At 39.2% G+C, this 19,593-nt stretch overlaps 1 protein-coding gene across 1 annotated transcript in view; it reads right to left on the bottom strand.

Annotated features, from left to right (window-relative positions):
* Window positions 1-19,593, bottom strand: part of MYO3A (myosin IIIA) — a 197,314-nt gene that overhangs the window by 155,949 nt on the left and 21,772 nt on the right. Inside the window, exons 5-6 of the mRNA XM_057732602.1 lie at window positions 10,793-10,897; window positions 10,068-10,167 (exon numbers count right to left, since the gene is read on the bottom strand). Of these exons, the coding sequence (XP_057588585.1) occupies window positions 10,068-10,167; window positions 10,793-10,897 (205 nt within the window). The remainder of the gene's footprint in view (window positions 1-10,067; window positions 10,168-10,792; window positions 10,898-19,593) is intronic.

Here is a 19,593-nt window from a genome sequence, read left to right as displayed (position 1 = left end):
TGGCTGGTTGCTTCTAATATCGCTGGACAGAGTGAGGAAAGAAAAGGATGAGCTCACGGATTCAAATTCCCAGCTCAAGTGCTGCATGAGTGACCCGAAAGCTTCTGTGTCTGCCACAAAAGAGACCCTTCTCTCCTGCAGCCACACAGCTGAGACTGCTAAAAACAAACCCAGAATCTCATGCTCCAAGTGGCTAGATTACAATGCAAACTGAATTCTCAGCCTCAGAGGGTGTCTGTCTTTACACTGAAGGCACTGATTGGGAACGGGATCCTGAAAACTGGAATGCGGATGAGAAGATCCTATTGAAGCTGAGGGCTTTGAACCCCTGAATTCTGGTGAATCTTCTCTGCCAGTGGAAGCAGCCTCTCTAACCCCACTGAGGATATTAATCTTGCATTTGCTTGAGGACACTATATTGATGGTCTCCTCTGATGTAATCACCTTACAAGACACTGATAATTCTCTGGACCCACCCCAACCACCTCTTTTTGTTTCTACACCTATAATCAGACTCAAGTCCCAGCAGAACCCCAGAGGTAAGGTACAAAGAACTACCTGATTTATTTTTCAAATGTATACAGATAGAAATTCAGGGAATATGTGTGGGAATGGATAGTAAGGGTGTGGGGTATGGTGGAAGGAACATAAACGAATCGGGCTGAAGTTACTGATATGGGCCCACTAAGCAGACACCTTGCCTCTAAGATTGCATCTAACCAGTTGGTTGATTGGCTGGTTGGCTCAGACACGGATCAAAAAGTGGCCCCCAGTAAATGAACATGAAACGCCAGAACTACATTGGTTTATTCTGAAGGAGGGGATGCTAAGACTTAGGAAGACTGTATTGTTAAGAGGGGATTTGTCATTTAAGACCTACTCACCCAACACGGAGGGTCCAGGGGACCTACCTTTCAACACAACTGGGAGAAATAAGTTTTTGAGGGCAGCCCCAGCATCTCTGAAGAGCTCTGTTATCACTCTTCTCTGCAGGCTAGAACTTACGAGGGGACCTGCTGCCCCAGAACTGGAAAACCTAAATGCAGTGGGAGTGATGGATCCCAGAGTGGCAGGGGCCCAGTGGCGGCAGAGTCAGAGCAGAAATCACAACAGTCTGAGCTGCAGAGCCCTATGGGGTGGCAGAGTTGATCTTGGAGTTCCTGAAAGAGAAACAGACTGGAAGGCTACTACATATTTCTTCATTGATCTGTATAAGCAGAATAGTTCTAAGTCAGGTGAACAAAAGTCTAATCTGAATCATAAAAACAGACAGTCACAGCCCCTCAATCAATTCCGAGACTTGAGCTGGTTTCTAGACCTGAACTCCCTGAATGAAGGCGAAGCTGGCCCCTTGGGGAAGGACTCCAGCTCACTGGCCAAAATTTATGCTGTGAATCTTTCTCACAGCCTTCCCCAAATGGACCCATGGCCCTTTACCAGGGGAAAAGGGTTCATTGGTGAAAAGGAAATAATTAGACTTTTCTGGAATTACTGGACACTAACTCTGAATTGTCACTAGTTCCAGGAGACACCAAACGTCACTGTGTTCCACCAGTCAGAGCAGGGACTTCACAGAGGTCAGGTGAGCAAGGGCCCTTTAGTTCAGGTCTGTCTCAGAGTTGGCCCAGGCTTCTGTTTCCTCACTGTTATTTTAAGAGATTGGAATAAATCAATGATTCTTTATTACTTTTGGGTCACAATTACTTCATGAGTTTCTTGAAAGCTTTATACTTTCTCATGAGGAAATTCATAGTCAAACAATGGCTTGCATATAAGAAATAGCAAACGTCTTCTGATATTTTTGTATTTAACATACCAAATGATACTCAAGGTTATCTCCAGCTTTGAGTGAATCTGTAAGATGACACAGGGAGCTGACTCTATGCAACCACCACGCCTGTCAATACTAATGTGATTTCCCTTGAAAATCTGTCCTCTCTGCAGTCCACCTGGCTCTAGATCTTCTCCTTTCTTCAATACTCAGCTCATACAATGCAAACAGTGTAGTGTTTTCTCTATAGGCATCAAGGTCACACTGCTCCCCGTACTCTTTGTTTTGAACACAGGAGCTGTGCACCCGTGCTGTCCGTCTGTGCCATTCGATCCTGTATGACTTTGTATGTGTGTATTTATGTACAGTACTGGACCTCAGTTGTAAAGAGCCGAGTATATATCATACTCCTCATTTATGGTACACTATTATCACTGGCCTTTTATTTTCTTCATCCCTCATTCCCCGTTGTCCTCTCTCCTGCCCCACCATAAAAATCTTGAAGCTCTTGAAGCTTGAAGCTCTTCAGGAATTAAAATTTTAGAGCAGACTAAGATCACTGAGCGCTACTCCCAAACACTTATTTTACAGTGAGAAAAACTGAGAAGGCAAAGAGGTGATTCTTAAAAAACAAGAACAGGAATGTCCTCTTTGGTACCCCTAAAGTGATCACATTATGGAAAGGCAGAATTCGTGACTTATATTAAAATTTCTAACCTGCACTGAGGTGGTTTGTTTTTGTGTTAGGTAAATCCCTAGATAAAAGGTTTTTTTTGATCTGTTGCTAAATAAAAACTTTTTCAAAATGTCTGAAATCCATTCTAAACTTCACAATAGAATTTCTTGGTGTACTTTATGTAATTTAATTTCAACAATTAAAAACTAAAATTTTGAATATCTTTCAGAATATAGAGCAGTGCCCATCAATAAAAAAAAATGTATTCTCTAGGATATTTAGAAATTTCTTTGTCTCTCCCTTTCCATAACACTCTCTAAAAAAATTTTTTTTCTTTATTTACAGTTTCTTGCAGAATGGGAAGATCTACTTGTACTATGTCAGCCCAATAGCCAGTCATGGCTGATTGGATCAAAGGGGATGTGTGGCCCCACCTGTCCAACCGAACTCCTTCTCCCATTCCCAATTCCTCTGGATTTAGGTGCTAAAAGTCTGGATCAGTTAGCTGTTGGCACTAGGTCATAAAAGCTGGGAAGGCTGAGGCTGCTATTTTTGAGAAGCCTTGTTGGACAACATGAAGTCTCCAGGGGCTGCTCTGTAGACACACAAAGAGAAGCAGAGGAGAGACTCAGTTTCTCCAGAGGGAAAGAAGCAGCAAGAGTCCCGGTTCTTGTCTTACATTCTTCTATCCCTTCCTGTCCCCTTACTCCTATTCTTCTTATCCAGGAGATTGCCTTCTGTATCTTACTCCATTTTGGAGTTAGTCTGGGTTTCCTGTCGTACAACTGAAAGACCCTTGCACAAGACACACAACACTACCTATAAGGCTAAACGGCTTAGTTCAACTTCAGAAAATGTCCAGTTTGGCAGATTTGAGCCTGTAGGTTCAGCTGGAACCACAAAGGTCTAAAAAAAAAATCCATTTATTCACGGTTTTGCTTTACAAAATGAAAGAATTTATTTAAAAAATGTCTTCCCTTTGGAATGAAGTAAAGGTCATCTCCCTGAAGTACAAAAATAAATTCTAGCCGAGGGAAATATTAATTTTTTGTATAGGTATGAAAAGTCTAAAGCTCTGCCAGCTTTTAAAAATGCTTCTTCCCTCTAGTTTCTTTTTTCAAAGTATCATTTCTTTACATAAAACACTAGCTCTCAAACTTGCAAGATTCATAACATTCAACTACCAAACATATATATTTAGTAGATATATATGTGCATATATATATAATTTTTAGACATATATAAACATCTTTAGACACCCATACTAAGTCTCCAACTCTACTCCATAGTTAAAAAAATTTTTTTTGACATAATCTCAACCTTAGAGAAAAGTTGGCAAGAGAAGTATAAATGGTTTTCTTTCCTGAACCACTTATGTAGGTATGTAAACCATGCAATGTAAGTGGGCTACATGATGCCCTTTCACCCCCAAGTACTTCAATGTATGACTGCTACAAACGAGGACATTTCCCCTACACACCCACAACACAACTGATAAAACCAGGAAACTTAACACGGATCCATTTCCGCCATCAAGCCTACCGACTCCATTCAAATTTCATCAATTGTCCCCCAAATCCTTACAATGAAAGGATCCAGTCCAGGATCACGTATGGTGTTTGTTTATTTATTTTTTAAAATAAATAAATTTATTTATTTGTTGGTTGCATTGGGTCTTTGTTACTGCACATGGACTTTCTCTAGTTGCAGTGAGCGGGGGCTACTCTTCAATATAGTGAGTGGGCTTCTCATTGCCGTGGCTTCTCTTGTTGTGGAACACGGGCTCTAGGCACATGGGCTTCAGTAGTTGTGGCACACGGGCTCAACAGTTGTAACTCATGGGCTCCAGAGCGCAGGCTCAGTAGTTGTGGTGCACAGGCTTAGTTGCTCTGCAGCATGTGGGATCTTCCTGGAGCAGGGCTCGAATCTGTGTCCCTTGCATTGGCAGGAGGATTTTTTTTTTTTAATTGAGATACAGTTAACATACAATAAACTGCATATATTTAGAGAGTACAATTTGGTATCCCAATCTCCCAGTTCATTCCCCCCCAACCCTCCCCACTTTCCCCACTTGGTGTCCATATGTTTGTTCTTTACACCTTGGCAGGCGGATTCTTAACCACAGCGCCACCTAGGAAGCCCCACATGTTGCGTTTAGTTATCATTTCTCTTTGGTCTCCTTTAATCTGGAGGAGTTCCTTCATCTTTCCTTGAACTTCATGACCTTGCTATTTTTCAGAATTTCAGGCTAGTCATCATGTAGAATGTTCCTGAACTTGGATTTGTCAAATATTCCCTCATGGTTATATTTTTGGCAGGAATATCATGGAAGGGAAGTCTTCTCTTTGCATCCTATCAGGCAGTACGTGATTTCCATTTCTCACATCACTAGTTGTATTCACTTTGTTTACTTGATTAAGTCTGTGTCGGCCAGCATTCTCGTCTGCAAAGTTTCTCCTTTCCTTTTGTAATTAAGTACTTTATGCAGCCGTATTTTGAGACTAAATACCCTATTTTTAATCAAAACTTAACCCACTAGTTTAGCATCCATTGAAGTTTTTGGATGAATTAATTATTACTATGATGGTTGCCAAAAGATAATTGTTTAACTTTCATTATTCCTTCTACATTCATTAGTTGGCATTCTTCTGTAAAGAAAAGCTGTTGCTTTTTTCCATATCCATCTATTTATGTAAGCACAGCAGTAGGAATTAATGGATTTCTACTTTATTCAATGGATACCACTGTCATCAGCATTATTATCATTATTTTGATGCTCAAATTGTCCCAGATCTGGTCAGTGAGAATCGCTTCAATTTGGCTTCTGTGTCCTTTTGACATTGTCTCCATCATTCTTTGAGCATTTCCTTACCTTTTGGGCACATTAAGTTCCAGGCTCATCTTGCATAGCCTTAAAAATCAGCCTTTCTCCAAGAATCCTTGCTTCCTATTAGTTGAGAATTGTATTTAAAGACTAATAGCTAGGTGTTTGATGTGCTTGCTCTTAGGGCATCAAGCTTGCCAGTCCTTTTAGTGGACACAGCCAGATAACCTGTACACACGCACACACACAATCACATTATATTTATTTTTATATTCCTCTCTATATATTGAAAACCATTAGTTCATACTGACATCTCCAATTCCAATCCAACATCATGGGCCTCAGCTTTCTCCCTCTCACATTTGCAATTCTCATCTCTAACAATAACCTGGCTCCCACTGTCCTCAGGATACTTCCTGATGGCATCAAGCCCCCTTTAAGTAACGAACCCCTTGGCTCCATCTTGACCCCCTTGCAGACCCGCTTCTTATCCAGCTCAGGCTCTGACAACCTGACTGGGGTCACCACCGTCCCCCTAGACAAGTGTTCTCTTTGTCCCCTCCTCGGCGACTCAACGCCCCAAGCCCAGACGCCACTGCCCCTACCCTCCCAGCATGGACACCTTCCTAACCCCTTTCAGATCCAAACCATGTGCTGAGCTGCACCCTGACTCCCATGCTGACTTGGCCCCACCGAATGGCTTTTGTTCTGAATTATTCTGGGAAAAAAGGAAGGAATGAAGGGAACTTCATAGTTTTTAAGTTCAGGTGTACTTACGTCACTTAATGCTACAAAAGTGGGTTATTAATAAATAAGTCACAACTTCTCTTTGACCTACATTACTCATTGGGGATTTGGTCTAAAATTGGGCATGTGGGTAATAAGAGATTGAAAGCCATAAAATACTCTGTCATAAGAACGATGTCTAAATAAATCACAAGAAGTACACCCTGTACTTTTGTATTGAAATGTTAACTATTCCATTAGAAACGAAGGTTCCCCAGAGAGAAATCTGTAGAAATGAGAACTGAGTACTGCCCTGTAAATTTAGTCTCTCTTTCATTTTCTATTCCAAATGAGGACTCCTTTTTCAGACATTAGCTGACTTGCCTAAAGGGGTTTATCTCCTGGGAGGTCATGTTATTTATTGATTGATCATATATCAGTGACTGCTAATGTATTTCATTAATAACATCTGCAAGCTCACTTGTCTTTTTATTCTCTGAGGTGGCTGGTGGTTTTCTGTAAAAGCCTAGCCCACTTAACAAGAAAACAAAAGATTTTCTTAAAGGCTCTACTCATAACTAGCATTAGCAAACTGAATCTTACTTTTAGTGTAATTAAATAGCTTGATATTTAAAGTTAACACTCAGCTGACTCCAGCAGAGGGCTAATTGTTTTAAACAGAAAGAAGCACCTATTTGGGGAACTCAGATTTTCATTATGTAGCAACTATTGATATTTAAGTAAAGTATTTATCTACTATTTATTAAGTATGTGTAAAACACTGAGCTGGGCGAGGTGATGGTACTATTTCATGATAATGGTAATAGCTCAGATTTTTTAAATTATAAAGTGTCAATAATGACACTAAGTAGTTCACCTGTATCATCCCATTTACTCTCCACAGCAATCAACCGTACGAAGGAGAGACTGTTTTTCATACTTGATATCCCTGTAGATTTTAAGTGAGCTTCTCAAGGTCACACAATTACATGGAAAATCCTACCTCCCATTCACTCATTCATTTGAGAGTATTTATTGAGCACCTCGGATGTGCCAGTACCATGCCTGCTTCCAGGGACAGTGTGATAGACCAGACAGAGACTCGGTTATCGCGAAGCTCACAGCTTAGCAGGGAAGGTAGTCAAATTAAACACATGACTACCATCAAGTAGGACAACTGGTTGGCTAAAGAAACTAGAGTGCATATGTACAATGGAACATTATGCAGCCATTAAAAAGAATGAAACAATGCCATTTGCAGCAACATGGATAGACCTAGAGATTATCACACTAAGTGAGGTCTTTCAGACAGAGAAAGACAAATATCATATGATCTCTCTTATATTTGGAATCTTAGGAAGAGGGGTCCCTGATGAGCACCAAGAGGTAAAAAAGGTGGTACTCATTAAGTGCTTCCAGCAGAGAGCATCATAAGGGCTACAGGAAACCACCCAACAGAATACTGAACAAGAGAGTGGCAGGGTCAGCCGAGCTTTCTGGCTGCAGAGTGGAGGATGATCTGGAAGGAAGGGAATGAGACTGGATACAGGGGGTTAGTAAAGTGTAGCTGCAGAAACCCCGGTCAGAGATGATGGCAAGGACTAGGGCAGAGAGATAAAGATGGAGTCTGGGGATTTATAAGAGAGAGACAGAGCCTTGTGACTCCTTGTAGATGTGGGAGAGGAAGACAAAGGCAGGCTCAAGGATGAGCCTAAGATTTCTGGCTGGAGCAACAAAACAGACACTGAGGACCTTTCCTAAGACAAGAAACTCATGATATGAAGCAGATTTCCGGGGACAGATGAGGTGGTGGAATTCCATTTGGACATTTTGTGGACTGTCAGTCATCTAAGTACGGATCCTCCATATCCAATAATGAGCCTTCCATACCTTTTATGAGGTCAGAAATTCAAATAAAAATGTATTCTAACCCCTTAACTAGCTGTAGCCTTCTCTGAACATCTGATTTAAATGTAAAAGGAGGACACTGACTTTCAGTTGGATTCTGCAGTCTGTGGCTTAGTGCGTCTTTTTCCTTCTGCTCTTGAGAAGTTTCACTATGCACGCACCTCCATCCTCAGGTTTTAATTCAAATAAAATCCTTAAACCATCTTAAGGTGAGTAGAATCCCTATCCTCTGACCATGGAGAATAGAAATATAAGCATCCTTTTATATGCAAATCATAGCCTTTTAGTATCAGACACCAGGAACACATTTAATAGGCAACTGGCTCTCTTTTCTAATTGTTGCTGATAGCAAAGTCTTTTAAGTCAACTGATATAAAACCAAAGCTCTTGTTTTGTCCACTGTCCAACTTACTACTTTCTAAAGATATCATAATAAAGGTCACTTTATTTATTATCTAGGTGTATATTTTTACTCTGATTACTTTGGAGGGTGTCCCAGGAAGTTGCCTTTCTCAGAGCTACTGGTTTACAAAGTCTTTCTTTCATGACTGAAGAAGATGTTCACTTTTGAACATTTGTTGTAACAATTTTCATCTGGGCTATATATATTGTCGCCATCTTTTACCTCAAGAGAATTATGAGATCTCACGTTAAATATTAAGTTCTCCATTTGGGTCTGTTAACACTGGAGCCATAATTATTGTCGGAGGAGAGTCATGGTTCTGTCCATGGAGCAGTGAAGAGTGTTCTGTTGTTTTTTTTTTCAAATTTCAGGCACAAGTTCTTATTAGTATCCTAACCCGGCCAGACTGTTGAAATGCACAGCTCTGAACACAACTAGTAACACACACTAGCTGCATCCCAGTTATTAATCAGTAATTTATTGCCAAGCTCACTGCTGCTGCGTAGTTTTCAAATGCTCAGCTGAGGGGAAAAAAAGGTGCATGTGTGGTAGTTTGAAAGACACGCTATTCAGCTATTCCCGTCTAGATGCTCTGAAGTTCATTCCTGGGTGAAGCCAGATCACTAGAGAGCTACATACTTGGATTAAAACAATTAATTTCTAAAGTGAATTGATTACTTTCCCTAAGCTTCATTTTCCAAAATGCAAAATGAAGGAAGAGTCACGCATTCATTCAACTGTTACTTACTGAACTACTATTCCCAAAGTATTAGGTCTACAAAACAGAAGATGACACAATCCCACCTCGTAATGACTCAGTCTATCTATGTGCCTAAGTATCTTTATCTACATACAAAGACCAAATAGACCATTACAATCCTATGTGATAAGCACAGAAATGGAGAAATACACAGGATACAGATGCACAAGGAGAGACACCTTACCCAGCCTGAGCGCAGAAGGGGAGGATGACAAGGATACTGAGACACCCTAGAATAACGTCACCCATTCTCACAGGTGTAGCTTGTTAGTGGGGATCCAATGAGAAGGGGGGAGAAGTCATTGTGACAACTGGAAGAGGAGGAGCTACAGTGCCTCCAGCTCAGTCAATATGGAAATTTATTATCTCACATGACAGACGGTCCAGAGAAAGGACAAGGTACCAAAGTCAGCTGATTTACTGGCTGGATTATGTCACCAAGGACCCTCATTCCTCCCGTCTCTCAGGGCTGCCTTTCCACTTGGGATGGAACATCTCAGGATAGAACAAGGTGGCTGCAGCCATGACAGTAAGACACAGAAGGTCCCAAGGAAGAAAGAGAACATCTTTACTTGTGCTGCCTCCTTAGGAGGGAAGACATTTTTCCAGAGACATCTGAAGATTTCCCCTCATGTCTCAAAATCCTGGGTTTTGGCACTTGCCCAGCAGGAAAGCAATCAATAGTAAGGGCCCTGGGCTTACCATTTAGACTTAGTGTGACCATTTGGAGACTCTCTATTTCAGAGAATCAACCACACATACTGTGGCAGGGGTGTTACAGCCACAGGCTGGCTGACTTGAAAGAAGTCACTCTTTCTTCTGGGAATCTCTCATTTGCTAAGTTTTTCAAAATCTCTGCAACTTACTTACCTCAATGAGATATTTGTTTTCTTTTCCCCTCTACTTTCAATGCCTAGAATGCAGTCTGATGGAAAATGATCAAATCACATCCTAAGAGTCATTCTGCAGCCCAAATCCATGCATTCAAACACAACTTACCAAAATCTACAAGTTTAACTCCACCTTCCGTGGTTAACAGGATGTTATTTCCTTTTACATCACGGTGGATAGTTTTGTTGTTATGCAAATGCTGAAGTCCCTAGAAGAAGGAAATAAATACATAGTGACTTTTAAAGAAAGCATCAAATACACATTTTTCAGATGGATGCATTTATACAAAATCAATAGGAAATACATGTTAAAATTAACATTCAAAGGTTCTTAAATGTTTCACATTGAGTTAGTCAAATCAAAATACATCATTTCCACTCTGGACTACATAAAAATTCAAAAAACCAGAGCATACTCCTTAGCCCTTAGCAAATATTTCATTTAAAATGTGCTGATCTCAGAAGAAAAAAACATTCTATATACTCATTTTAAATAATGGCTGTTAAGTGAATAAATAAGTAAATAGATAGATAAATAAATAAATAAATAAATAAATAATGGCAAATAAAAACCTACTAGTAAAAATACACATTATCTACCTTTGTCATAATATCAGACATATACCTAGGAAATCAAAACTCAGGTTTCTGTTGACACAAGGAAGGTAGATTTCTAATGGAAAAAGGGAATTATGCTAAACATTTCAGATTTTGCATCTCACTCTTGCATCAATAAATACTAATGCAGTGATGTTTTGCTAAAAATAGGACCCTTTTTTTTATTTAATTAGAACTGCCTCATAATTAATGCACGAACAATTTAAACCTCCTTACCAACAGCGCTTCACGTAAAATATAGGCAATTATGGGCTCACTCATTCTTTTGCCCTTCTTCAGAAATCCTTTCACAAGATCTGTCACTGATCCTCCGTTGCACAGCTATAAAAGAATATTTCAAGGTAGATATTAAAATGCATATGACATTTTAAGTACTTCCTGTAAAAGGTTTTCTCAAAACATTTAAAAAAACTGTTCCAAATTTTTGTTTCAAACCATTGTTCCCATGATATTTACGGTTTCATAAACGAAATGAACATATAAACTTGTACTGGTGTACAATTAATTATTGGAACACAGTTTCCATATGAATTAATTTTTAGAAGAGAATCTGGAGAAGTGCTGGGCTTGGCTTTCAAATTTAAGGATAAGAATTACAATTCTACAAATTAGTCTTAAATTTTAGGACCTAGGGCTTAAAAGCATCCTTTATTTGTGACAGTTTAATTAATAGTACAATAGACTCTATGACCTCAATTCATGGTCATAGACTCTGTGACCTCAACACATGGCTGTTTCACATGTGCATTAATTTAAAACCTTACCTCCTTTCTGCTAAAATTTCAGAGTGCATTGAAGTAAGGATTACAAATAGTATTTTAGAAAATTGTTTTAAATATCATGTTTCCTAGCTTCCTCCCTCCCCACCTCCCAAGAGTAGAGGAATCTAAAAGGAAAAACAAAAGGGAAGAACATGGTAGGGGAATTTTTCACATCCACGTTTCTCCAAAGTTAGGTAATATGAAGTCCCACAGTAAACTTTCAAAGGGGCTGTGTTGTTTGCAGAAGAGACCTGACATCAGCAGTGGAACATGAGAGCGGAGATAACTAGGTATATGGTCCCAGTAAAGCTCTGACCCCTGAACACTTGATGCCCTAACCTCTGATCCTTCAGCCCTTGCTGTCAGCTCTGTCTCTCCTCCCGAGGGCTCTGATTCATGGTCCCGTTGCCCTTACCCTGAACTATGGGGCCTCCTCTGCCACCTCAGTGCCTGGAAACCAAGAGCCTGGCACTTCCCTGACTCTATTGACCTGAATGAAAGTAGAGAAAGAAGGCGAGAGGAGGTGTATTCCTAGAACCCTCGTCTGAAATACGGAACACATTTTCTCTCCAACCTTTTTCTCACTGTAATTAGATTTTATTGGATGCCTGAACACTTCTGATACATTATGGATTAGATAATAACTGCTGTGGGACTTCCCTGGTGGCACAGTGGTTAAGAATCCACCTGCTAATGCAGGGGACATGGGTTCAAGACCTGGTCCAGGAAGATCCCACATGCTGCAGAGCAACTAAGCCTGTGCCCCACAACTACTGATCCTGCGCTCTGGAGCCCTTGAGCCACGACTACTGATCCCACGCGCCTAGAGCCTGTGCTCCACAACCAGAGAAGCCACCCCATTGAGAAGCCTGCACACCACAATGAAGAGTAGCCCCCACTTGCCACAACTAGAGAAACCCTTGCGCACAGCAACAAAGACCCAACACAGCCAATAAATAAATAAATAAATAAATAAATAAATAAATAAATAAATAAATAAAATTTTTAAAAAATTCATGTGAGAATAAATTGTAAGAATAGCCTGGAAAATGTTAAAAAAAAAAAAAAAGATAATAACAGCTGTCCTGAGCACATCCTTTATGATAGGACATTTCTAACCCATTTATATGCATTCTCTTGTATCTCACCACTGTGAAGTAGGTATTACTAGCATCTCCATACTACGGATTGGGAAAGTGAGGCACAAAATGATAAGGTAACTTGGAAAAGATCACAGGGTAGTGACAGAGCTAAGATCTGAACTTGGACAGCCTGACTTTAGAGTCCAGCCTTACATTTAATAATGACACATCATGATCTCCCAACAGGTGGTCTGGGCTGGCTGGTCGATCTAGCCATCATGTATGATATTGCTTTAATAAGTATATTTAAAATCTAAACACAAACTCACAAATGAACACTTAGAGTCAACCTCATCTATAGCTGGGTCTTTGCACATTCAAAGAAAACTTCCATCTTCTACAGGAGTCAGTGCAGCCCTAGCACTGCAAAACCAGCATTTTCTTCTGCAGAAAACGGAACACTTTTTAACTGGATACGCAGAAGAGGGTTGCTGTCCTGGCAGCGGAATACAGGGTCACACTGCCTCCACACAGCTGGCTCACAAAATTATTCAAAATGGACTGAAAAGAAATTCAGAGTCCTTAAATTGCAAAGCACTTATTTAAAAGAACCAAGTTTTAGGACCAGTTTTTAAATTTCCAAAACTCATTGCAGGGAGACTGAATGGCTCTTCCCAAGTGTGGCCTCTTTGGCTGCATCTTTTGTGATTGACTATTTACTATTATGTTAGTGACAGCAGGGATCTTACAGGGAGAATAAAGGAGCCATAAAGAAATGTGCAGGAAATAAAATAAAAATTGAAAAAAGAACTAATGTGATCACAGCGTTTGCGCTAAGCAGTTCAAATACCACTTTCCAGTATCAATATTTCTTTGACATAGTTATTTTCCCCAACTAGTAAAGTTGAGAATACAGGATTCTTGGTGATATACACTTTAGTTTTTATAAAAGTAAGGTATATTGAGGCATAATTTATATAGAATAAAATTCACCCAATTTAGCATACAATTCTGAGTAATGACAATGTATGGTCATGTAACTATACCCACAGTCAAGATACAGAACAAATCCATCATGCAAAAATCTACCCTCATGTCTCTTTGTAGTCAAACCTCTCCCCCAGCCCCTGGCAATGACTAATCTCTTTTCTGTCCCTGAGGTGCTGTCTCTGCAGGACTGTCATGAGGACTGAGTCACAAGGTGTGTAGCCCATTAAGTCTAGCTTCTTTGATTCGTGACAATGAATCTGACATTCATCTATTTTGTTGTACATTCCGTCTTTAATGCTGTTTTAATGTTGCTCGTTCCTTTTTTAATACTGAGTAGTCCATTGAATAGAGAAACCACTGTTTGTTCATCCATTTATTAATTGAAAGACCTCTTGAGTCGTTTCCAGTGTTTGGCAATTATGACTAAAACCACTGTAAACATTCACACACAAGCTTTTCCGAGACTGGTTTTCATTGCTCTTGGGTAAATACAGAAGAGAGGGAATTGTCTGACCTTCTAGGCATTTGCTAAACTATTTCCCAAAGTGGCTGTACCATTCTGCATTCCCACTAGCAGTGAACGAGAGTTCCAGTTGCTCTGCGTCCTCATGAGCACTTGATGTTGTGACTTTTTAAAATGCCATTCTAATGGTATCTCATGTGATTTTAATTTCAATTTGTCTAATGACTAATGATATTGACCATCTTTTCACTTATGTATTTGCTATTCATTTAACTTCTTTGGTAAAGTGTCCTAATTTGGGGTTCATTTTTCACTTATTTATTTTTTCATTCTTGAGTTTTAAGAGTTCCTTACATATTTTGGGTACAAGTCCTTTATCAGGTGTTTGGCAACTATTTTCTCCCCAGTCTGTGGCCTGCCCTTTTATTTTAAATGTCTTTTGAAAAGCAGAAGTTCTAAATTAATCATTTAAAAATTTTTATGGAATGTGTTTTTTCTTTTGGTCACATCAAGAAAATATTTGTCTAATCCAAGGTCACAAGATTTTTCTCCTACAATTTCTTCAGGAAGTTTTAGGTTTTATATAGAGGTAGGTCTATAATTCACTTTGAATTAATTTTTGTACTTGGGTGAAGTATGGATCATATACGGATGTCTAATTATTACAGAACATTTCTCTATTATTCAAAGTGTCCAAGAAAACAGAAGACATGACTCTCAATTGACTTTAAAACCTAGTTACCAACACAAGGAATAGGGGAATCTTAAATGCATATTAAGTGAAAGAAGGCAATCTGAAAATGCTACATACTGTATGATTCCAACTACATGTCATTCTGGAAAAGGCAATACTACGGATACTGTAAAAAGAGCAATGACTAATAGGGTTCAGGGAAGAGAAAGGGAAGAATGACTAGACGGAACACAGGATTTTTTAGGGCAGTGAAACAAGTCTACATGACATTGTGAGGGTGGACACACTCATTATTTGTCAAAATCCATAAAAAGCACACCACCAAGAGTGAACCCTAACGTAAACTATGGACCTTGGATGTTGATGATGTGTTGATGTAGGTTCATCAGTTGTAACACACGCACCACTCGGATATGGAATGTGGATCACGGGGGAGCCTATGCATGTGTGAGGACTGGGGACAGATGAGAAATCTCTGTACCTCCCTCTCAATTTTTCTGTGACTCTAAAATTACTCTAAAACATACTCTTTAAAATATCTGTAAAATCTACAGCACAAAGAACTCACCCTAGATGGACTTTAGTTAATAATAATAATGTATCATTACCATCTCATCAACTGTAACAAATGTACCATGACAGTGCAGGATGTTACTAACAGGGGAAACTGGGGGTGGGGGGCAGGGGGCAGGACTTAGGGAAACTGCACTTTCTACTCAATTTTTCCACAAACCTACACCTGTTCAAAAAAATAAAATCTATCAATTTTTTAAAATCTAGCTGCTAACATCAAGAACACTCGAAAAGGTCCTAAACTAATAATGAAGAAGCATACAAAATTAATTCAAGTTATATCAGACCCCTTATAGTGTCTTCTTAGAAACTAATGATTCTACTATCTGGGTGCTGCCTAAGCAGGAACAGTGGTTTAGTTCTCAGAATGGGGAAGAGTCTTCTAAATGAAACTACAAGAAGAGTTAGGTTAAAATGAGAAAAGAAAAGGAGAAGGCAAATACAACTAACACGGATTATTATTAAACAGACCATGGGGCCAAATGTCAATAAGCCACAAGTTAATTCACAGTTGCTCTTTTTCTAAAGATGCTCAAGATGAGATAACACCACGACTTTTCTAAATCCTCATCTAGAATTAGCAAAACTTCAAATATGCTCGTGAATGAAATTTACTCTTGTTCAATCAGCATAAAATGCCTTTCACATGTGAAAAAAAGTAAAAAAAAAAATTAACGGATGTTTGTTTTCAAATGAATGTGAAGTATTAAAATATACTAAAGGAAATGCAGATATTCTTGAATTAAGCAGTAGATCATAAAACATAAAAATGACTATATGTTTCCATTCAAAAAGAAGGGCACTTGGGCTTTCTAGGTGGCGCAGTGGTTAAGAATCCACCTGCCAATGCAGGGGACATGGGTTCGATCCCTGCTCTGGGAAGATTCCACATGCTGCGGAGCAACTAAGCCCATGCGCCACAACTACTGAGCCTGCGCTTTAGAGCCCGTGAGCCACAACTATTGAGCCCATGTGCTGCAACTACTGAAGCCCACGCGCCTAGAGCCTGTGCTCTGCAACAAGAGAAGCCACGGCAATGAGGAGCCCGCGCACCACAACGAAGAGTAACCCCCACTCACTGCAACTAAAAGAAAGCCCGGGCACAGCAAAAAAGACCCAACACAGCCAATAAAATAAGTAAATAAATAAATTTATTTTTAAAATAAATAAATAAATAAATAAAAAGAACGGCACCCAGGGGAATGAACTGCATATTTACTTTACCCTATGCAATTCTTACCGACTCAGCTAAGCCTTCTTTGACCTCTCTTTTTGTAAAAGGTCTTCTTTTTCATTCTTTATTAGCACCCCATTTATATTCTTCATAGTATCAATAACAATGTATAATTATTTAATTAATTTGTCTATTTAGTTTTTAATCATCTTTGGGCACCACTACACTCTAAGCCCCAAGATGACAGTTTGTCTTGTTCTCTACTGAAGGCCCAAAACCTACCAAAATGGCTGGCTCAAAGTAATAGATAATATTTATGGAATTCATAAATGACTGGATGAATAAACTTTAGTCCTGGACACCTACGCATGCACATACACACACATGCACAGAGAAGGTCATCTTTTCACAAGGTATGGAAGGTACCTCTGCAAAGTGTGAACTGTGTGACTCAATGTCAATAAAATGCATATATTAATGTAGCAAATTCTGCATTCCAATGAAATACTGACAAAATATTAATGAGAATGGCACCATCGCCTAATAGATACTTCCTAATGTGTAGTTTTGTAATGTTTACAATTTTTGCATTATTTTTCTAATGTGTAAACTAGAGGCAATATGTTTAAGCTATTACTGACACAGACTCTAATGGACTCATTTAAGTATGCAGTTTGATGTATTTTGGTAATTGTATACAATCCTGTAACCACTACATCAAGATATAGAAGAGTATCCCTCACCCTCCCAAGCATTTCAGAATTCTTGAGAAAACACCATCAAACATTGGTAATGTGAGCAACAAGAAATCTACGACAAAAATGAAAACTTAGAAAAAATATTTTAACGTGCATGATCAAAATATATTGATTTACCAAATGGCAAAACATCTCATATTTTTCCCATTGAGGTAATACTATAAACTTGCAGTCCTATTCAGAGAGCAGATGCTTTTGCAAGCACTGAAGTACTATTAGGGAAAAAAAGACATACCAGCATTATATACATTATTTACATATTTTCTGGGTTATAAGAATGTAAAGAAGTACATTTATACTGTTTTTCCATCTTGCCCACTAAACAAAAAATAAAATGAGATGACTCTAGGTAATTGTCTGTCATGTTCTGTTGTGAGTACACCAAATAACAGCCTTTTATATGAGAGCTGGGAATGGTTGTTTCATCCCTAAGAGTATGAAAAGAACCGCCTGTCAGTCTGCTACTCCACTGCGCACAACCAAAGCAAGGAAGGAACAAGGCTCTCCCATCAGAGCGGCTCAGAAGCCCAGCTTTCCACCCCTGCCCTGCACCCCTGCCTCCTCCCACACATACAAGCCTGCAGGGGCTTCACGTCCCCTTCCAGGTACATGTTATCTCCACGGCAGCAACATTAAAGGGTTAAACAGCTGAACAAACAGAAACTGCTCATTCATTCTAACTCATTTTCTTTCTGTCATCCTAGTTTCCTCTCCTCGTGACGGACCGTGTCTTACTTACCAGATCTAAGTATAAGAACAGAATAGCCAATAATGCATGATATATGAAAGTAGTATTTAGGTCCATGAAAACCACTTTCGTTACCAGAAATGTGCATTTTAGAGGCTTTATGACTATTTACTGAACTTTTGTGCTTCCAAACGCCACCTGTAATTTCCAGTCTTTGTTCTCTTGAAAAGCATATAATTTCAAAAAGAAAAATTGCTATAATTAGAAAGCAATGAGAGAAAGCAGTGTCATTATTAAGAATGAACAAATCAGGACCCATTCAGATAAATAACAGAATGCAGTCTGCAGTACCACCACGAAAGGAGCAATTATAGCTAAGACTGGATTAGCAGGGAAACGGCCTTCTGACAGAAAGATGTCCTAACTCTAAATTTTGGTTCCATTATGGCTGAGGACACACCAGACAAACAGACTCTGAGACAGAAGACTGCATTCCTCATGTACCTAAGGTGTCACTCTTCATCCAACCAAGGAAGGGGAAATTATAATTTTGTCCTTCGTGCTCATCAGTAGCAAATGCCTAATACCAGACTGATTTAACTCGATTTTGACTGTCTTTTAGTCTGCAGGTTTAGTGATAATCATATGCAGATACCCAACCACTTCCCCCGAGGTTCCCCTACATCCTGCTCCTGACCCTCCAGGGTAAATACTAGGAATTAAAGGAAACACTAAGCAAGAGAGGCATCGACACTTTGCAAAGCAGGTCGGTCAAGAGATGTGATAGCAATCAGCAAACATTCATGTAAGTATGGTATTTCAAAACGAGGCATAAGTAAAACAAAACAAAGCATCAGTTCTCCCTTCATGCTGACATCATTAGGAAAACCTAACATACTAAGTGACCGTAAAAATTCCCATAGACGTTTTGTAAAAAAAAACATTCAGTTCCCACAAAAGAAAACTTTGCACCCCTTCTCTTCTTAGGCAGTTTCATTACAAGTATGTAATGGGAATTTCAGAAGGCTAGCAACTAGTGCTCTTCTGTATGTTCTGAAAATGAGCATACAGAGAATTGAGAAGGGAATAATTCTTAAACAGAGCCTTGTGTATCACTCATGCTCAAAAATTTATCGCATAACAAAATGAAAGAAAATTACAGGAGGAAGAAAAATTGTATCAAAGTGAAAGCAATAATTCAAAAAAATCACAACTAAATAATAGAAGTAAAGGGTTGTAAAATCTGAGCAAGTAATCCTCTTCTTGGAATTTCCATTCTGGATTGAAACATAAATAAAATGATTTTTCAAGATGAAAAATCTCTGGGCAGGAGTTTGCCTGTGCTGGTACGTCCCCCATGCACATGCGGGGCTGATAACGAGGGATGTCATGAGTGGCTCAGCCCCTCTGGGATACACCTTCTTTATGCAGATTCACACTAGAAGTCTAGCATTGTTAGCATGACTCTGGGTAACACCGGAACCCCTCTTTGGCCATCTTTTTGGTATCCTCATGCAAAATAATTTATTGGGGCTTTATTATGATAAGAGATGTAATTAGTAGTCATTTTGTAGAATAAAGTATTGATGCCACAAGCCAATTTTCTGAAAGTGCCTCTAAAGCAGCACCTGCACCATTCATGTTTATAAATCAGGTAATTATACATCTAGCCACTTATGTGTATATATAATTAGTCTAATTTGCATATGCAAGTCAATTATCATAGGTACAGTTTGCCAACTTCTTGCTTTCTCTATGTTTCCCCCCCACTTTGTAAACTCAAATAGGTCAGATTTCTGAAAAACTATTTTAATAAACTAACTTTCATTCTTTT

The sequence above is a fragment of the Hippopotamus amphibius genome, chromosome 4 (assembly GCF_030028045.1).
Source record: "Hippopotamus amphibius kiboko isolate mHipAmp2 chromosome 4, mHipAmp2.hap2, whole genome shotgun sequence".
Lineage (NCBI taxonomy): Eukaryota > Metazoa > Chordata > Mammalia > Artiodactyla > Hippopotamidae > Hippopotamus > Hippopotamus amphibius.
The sequence above is the reverse complement of the archived record's forward strand: the minus strand, read 5'-3'. Positions and strand labels throughout refer to the sequence as shown.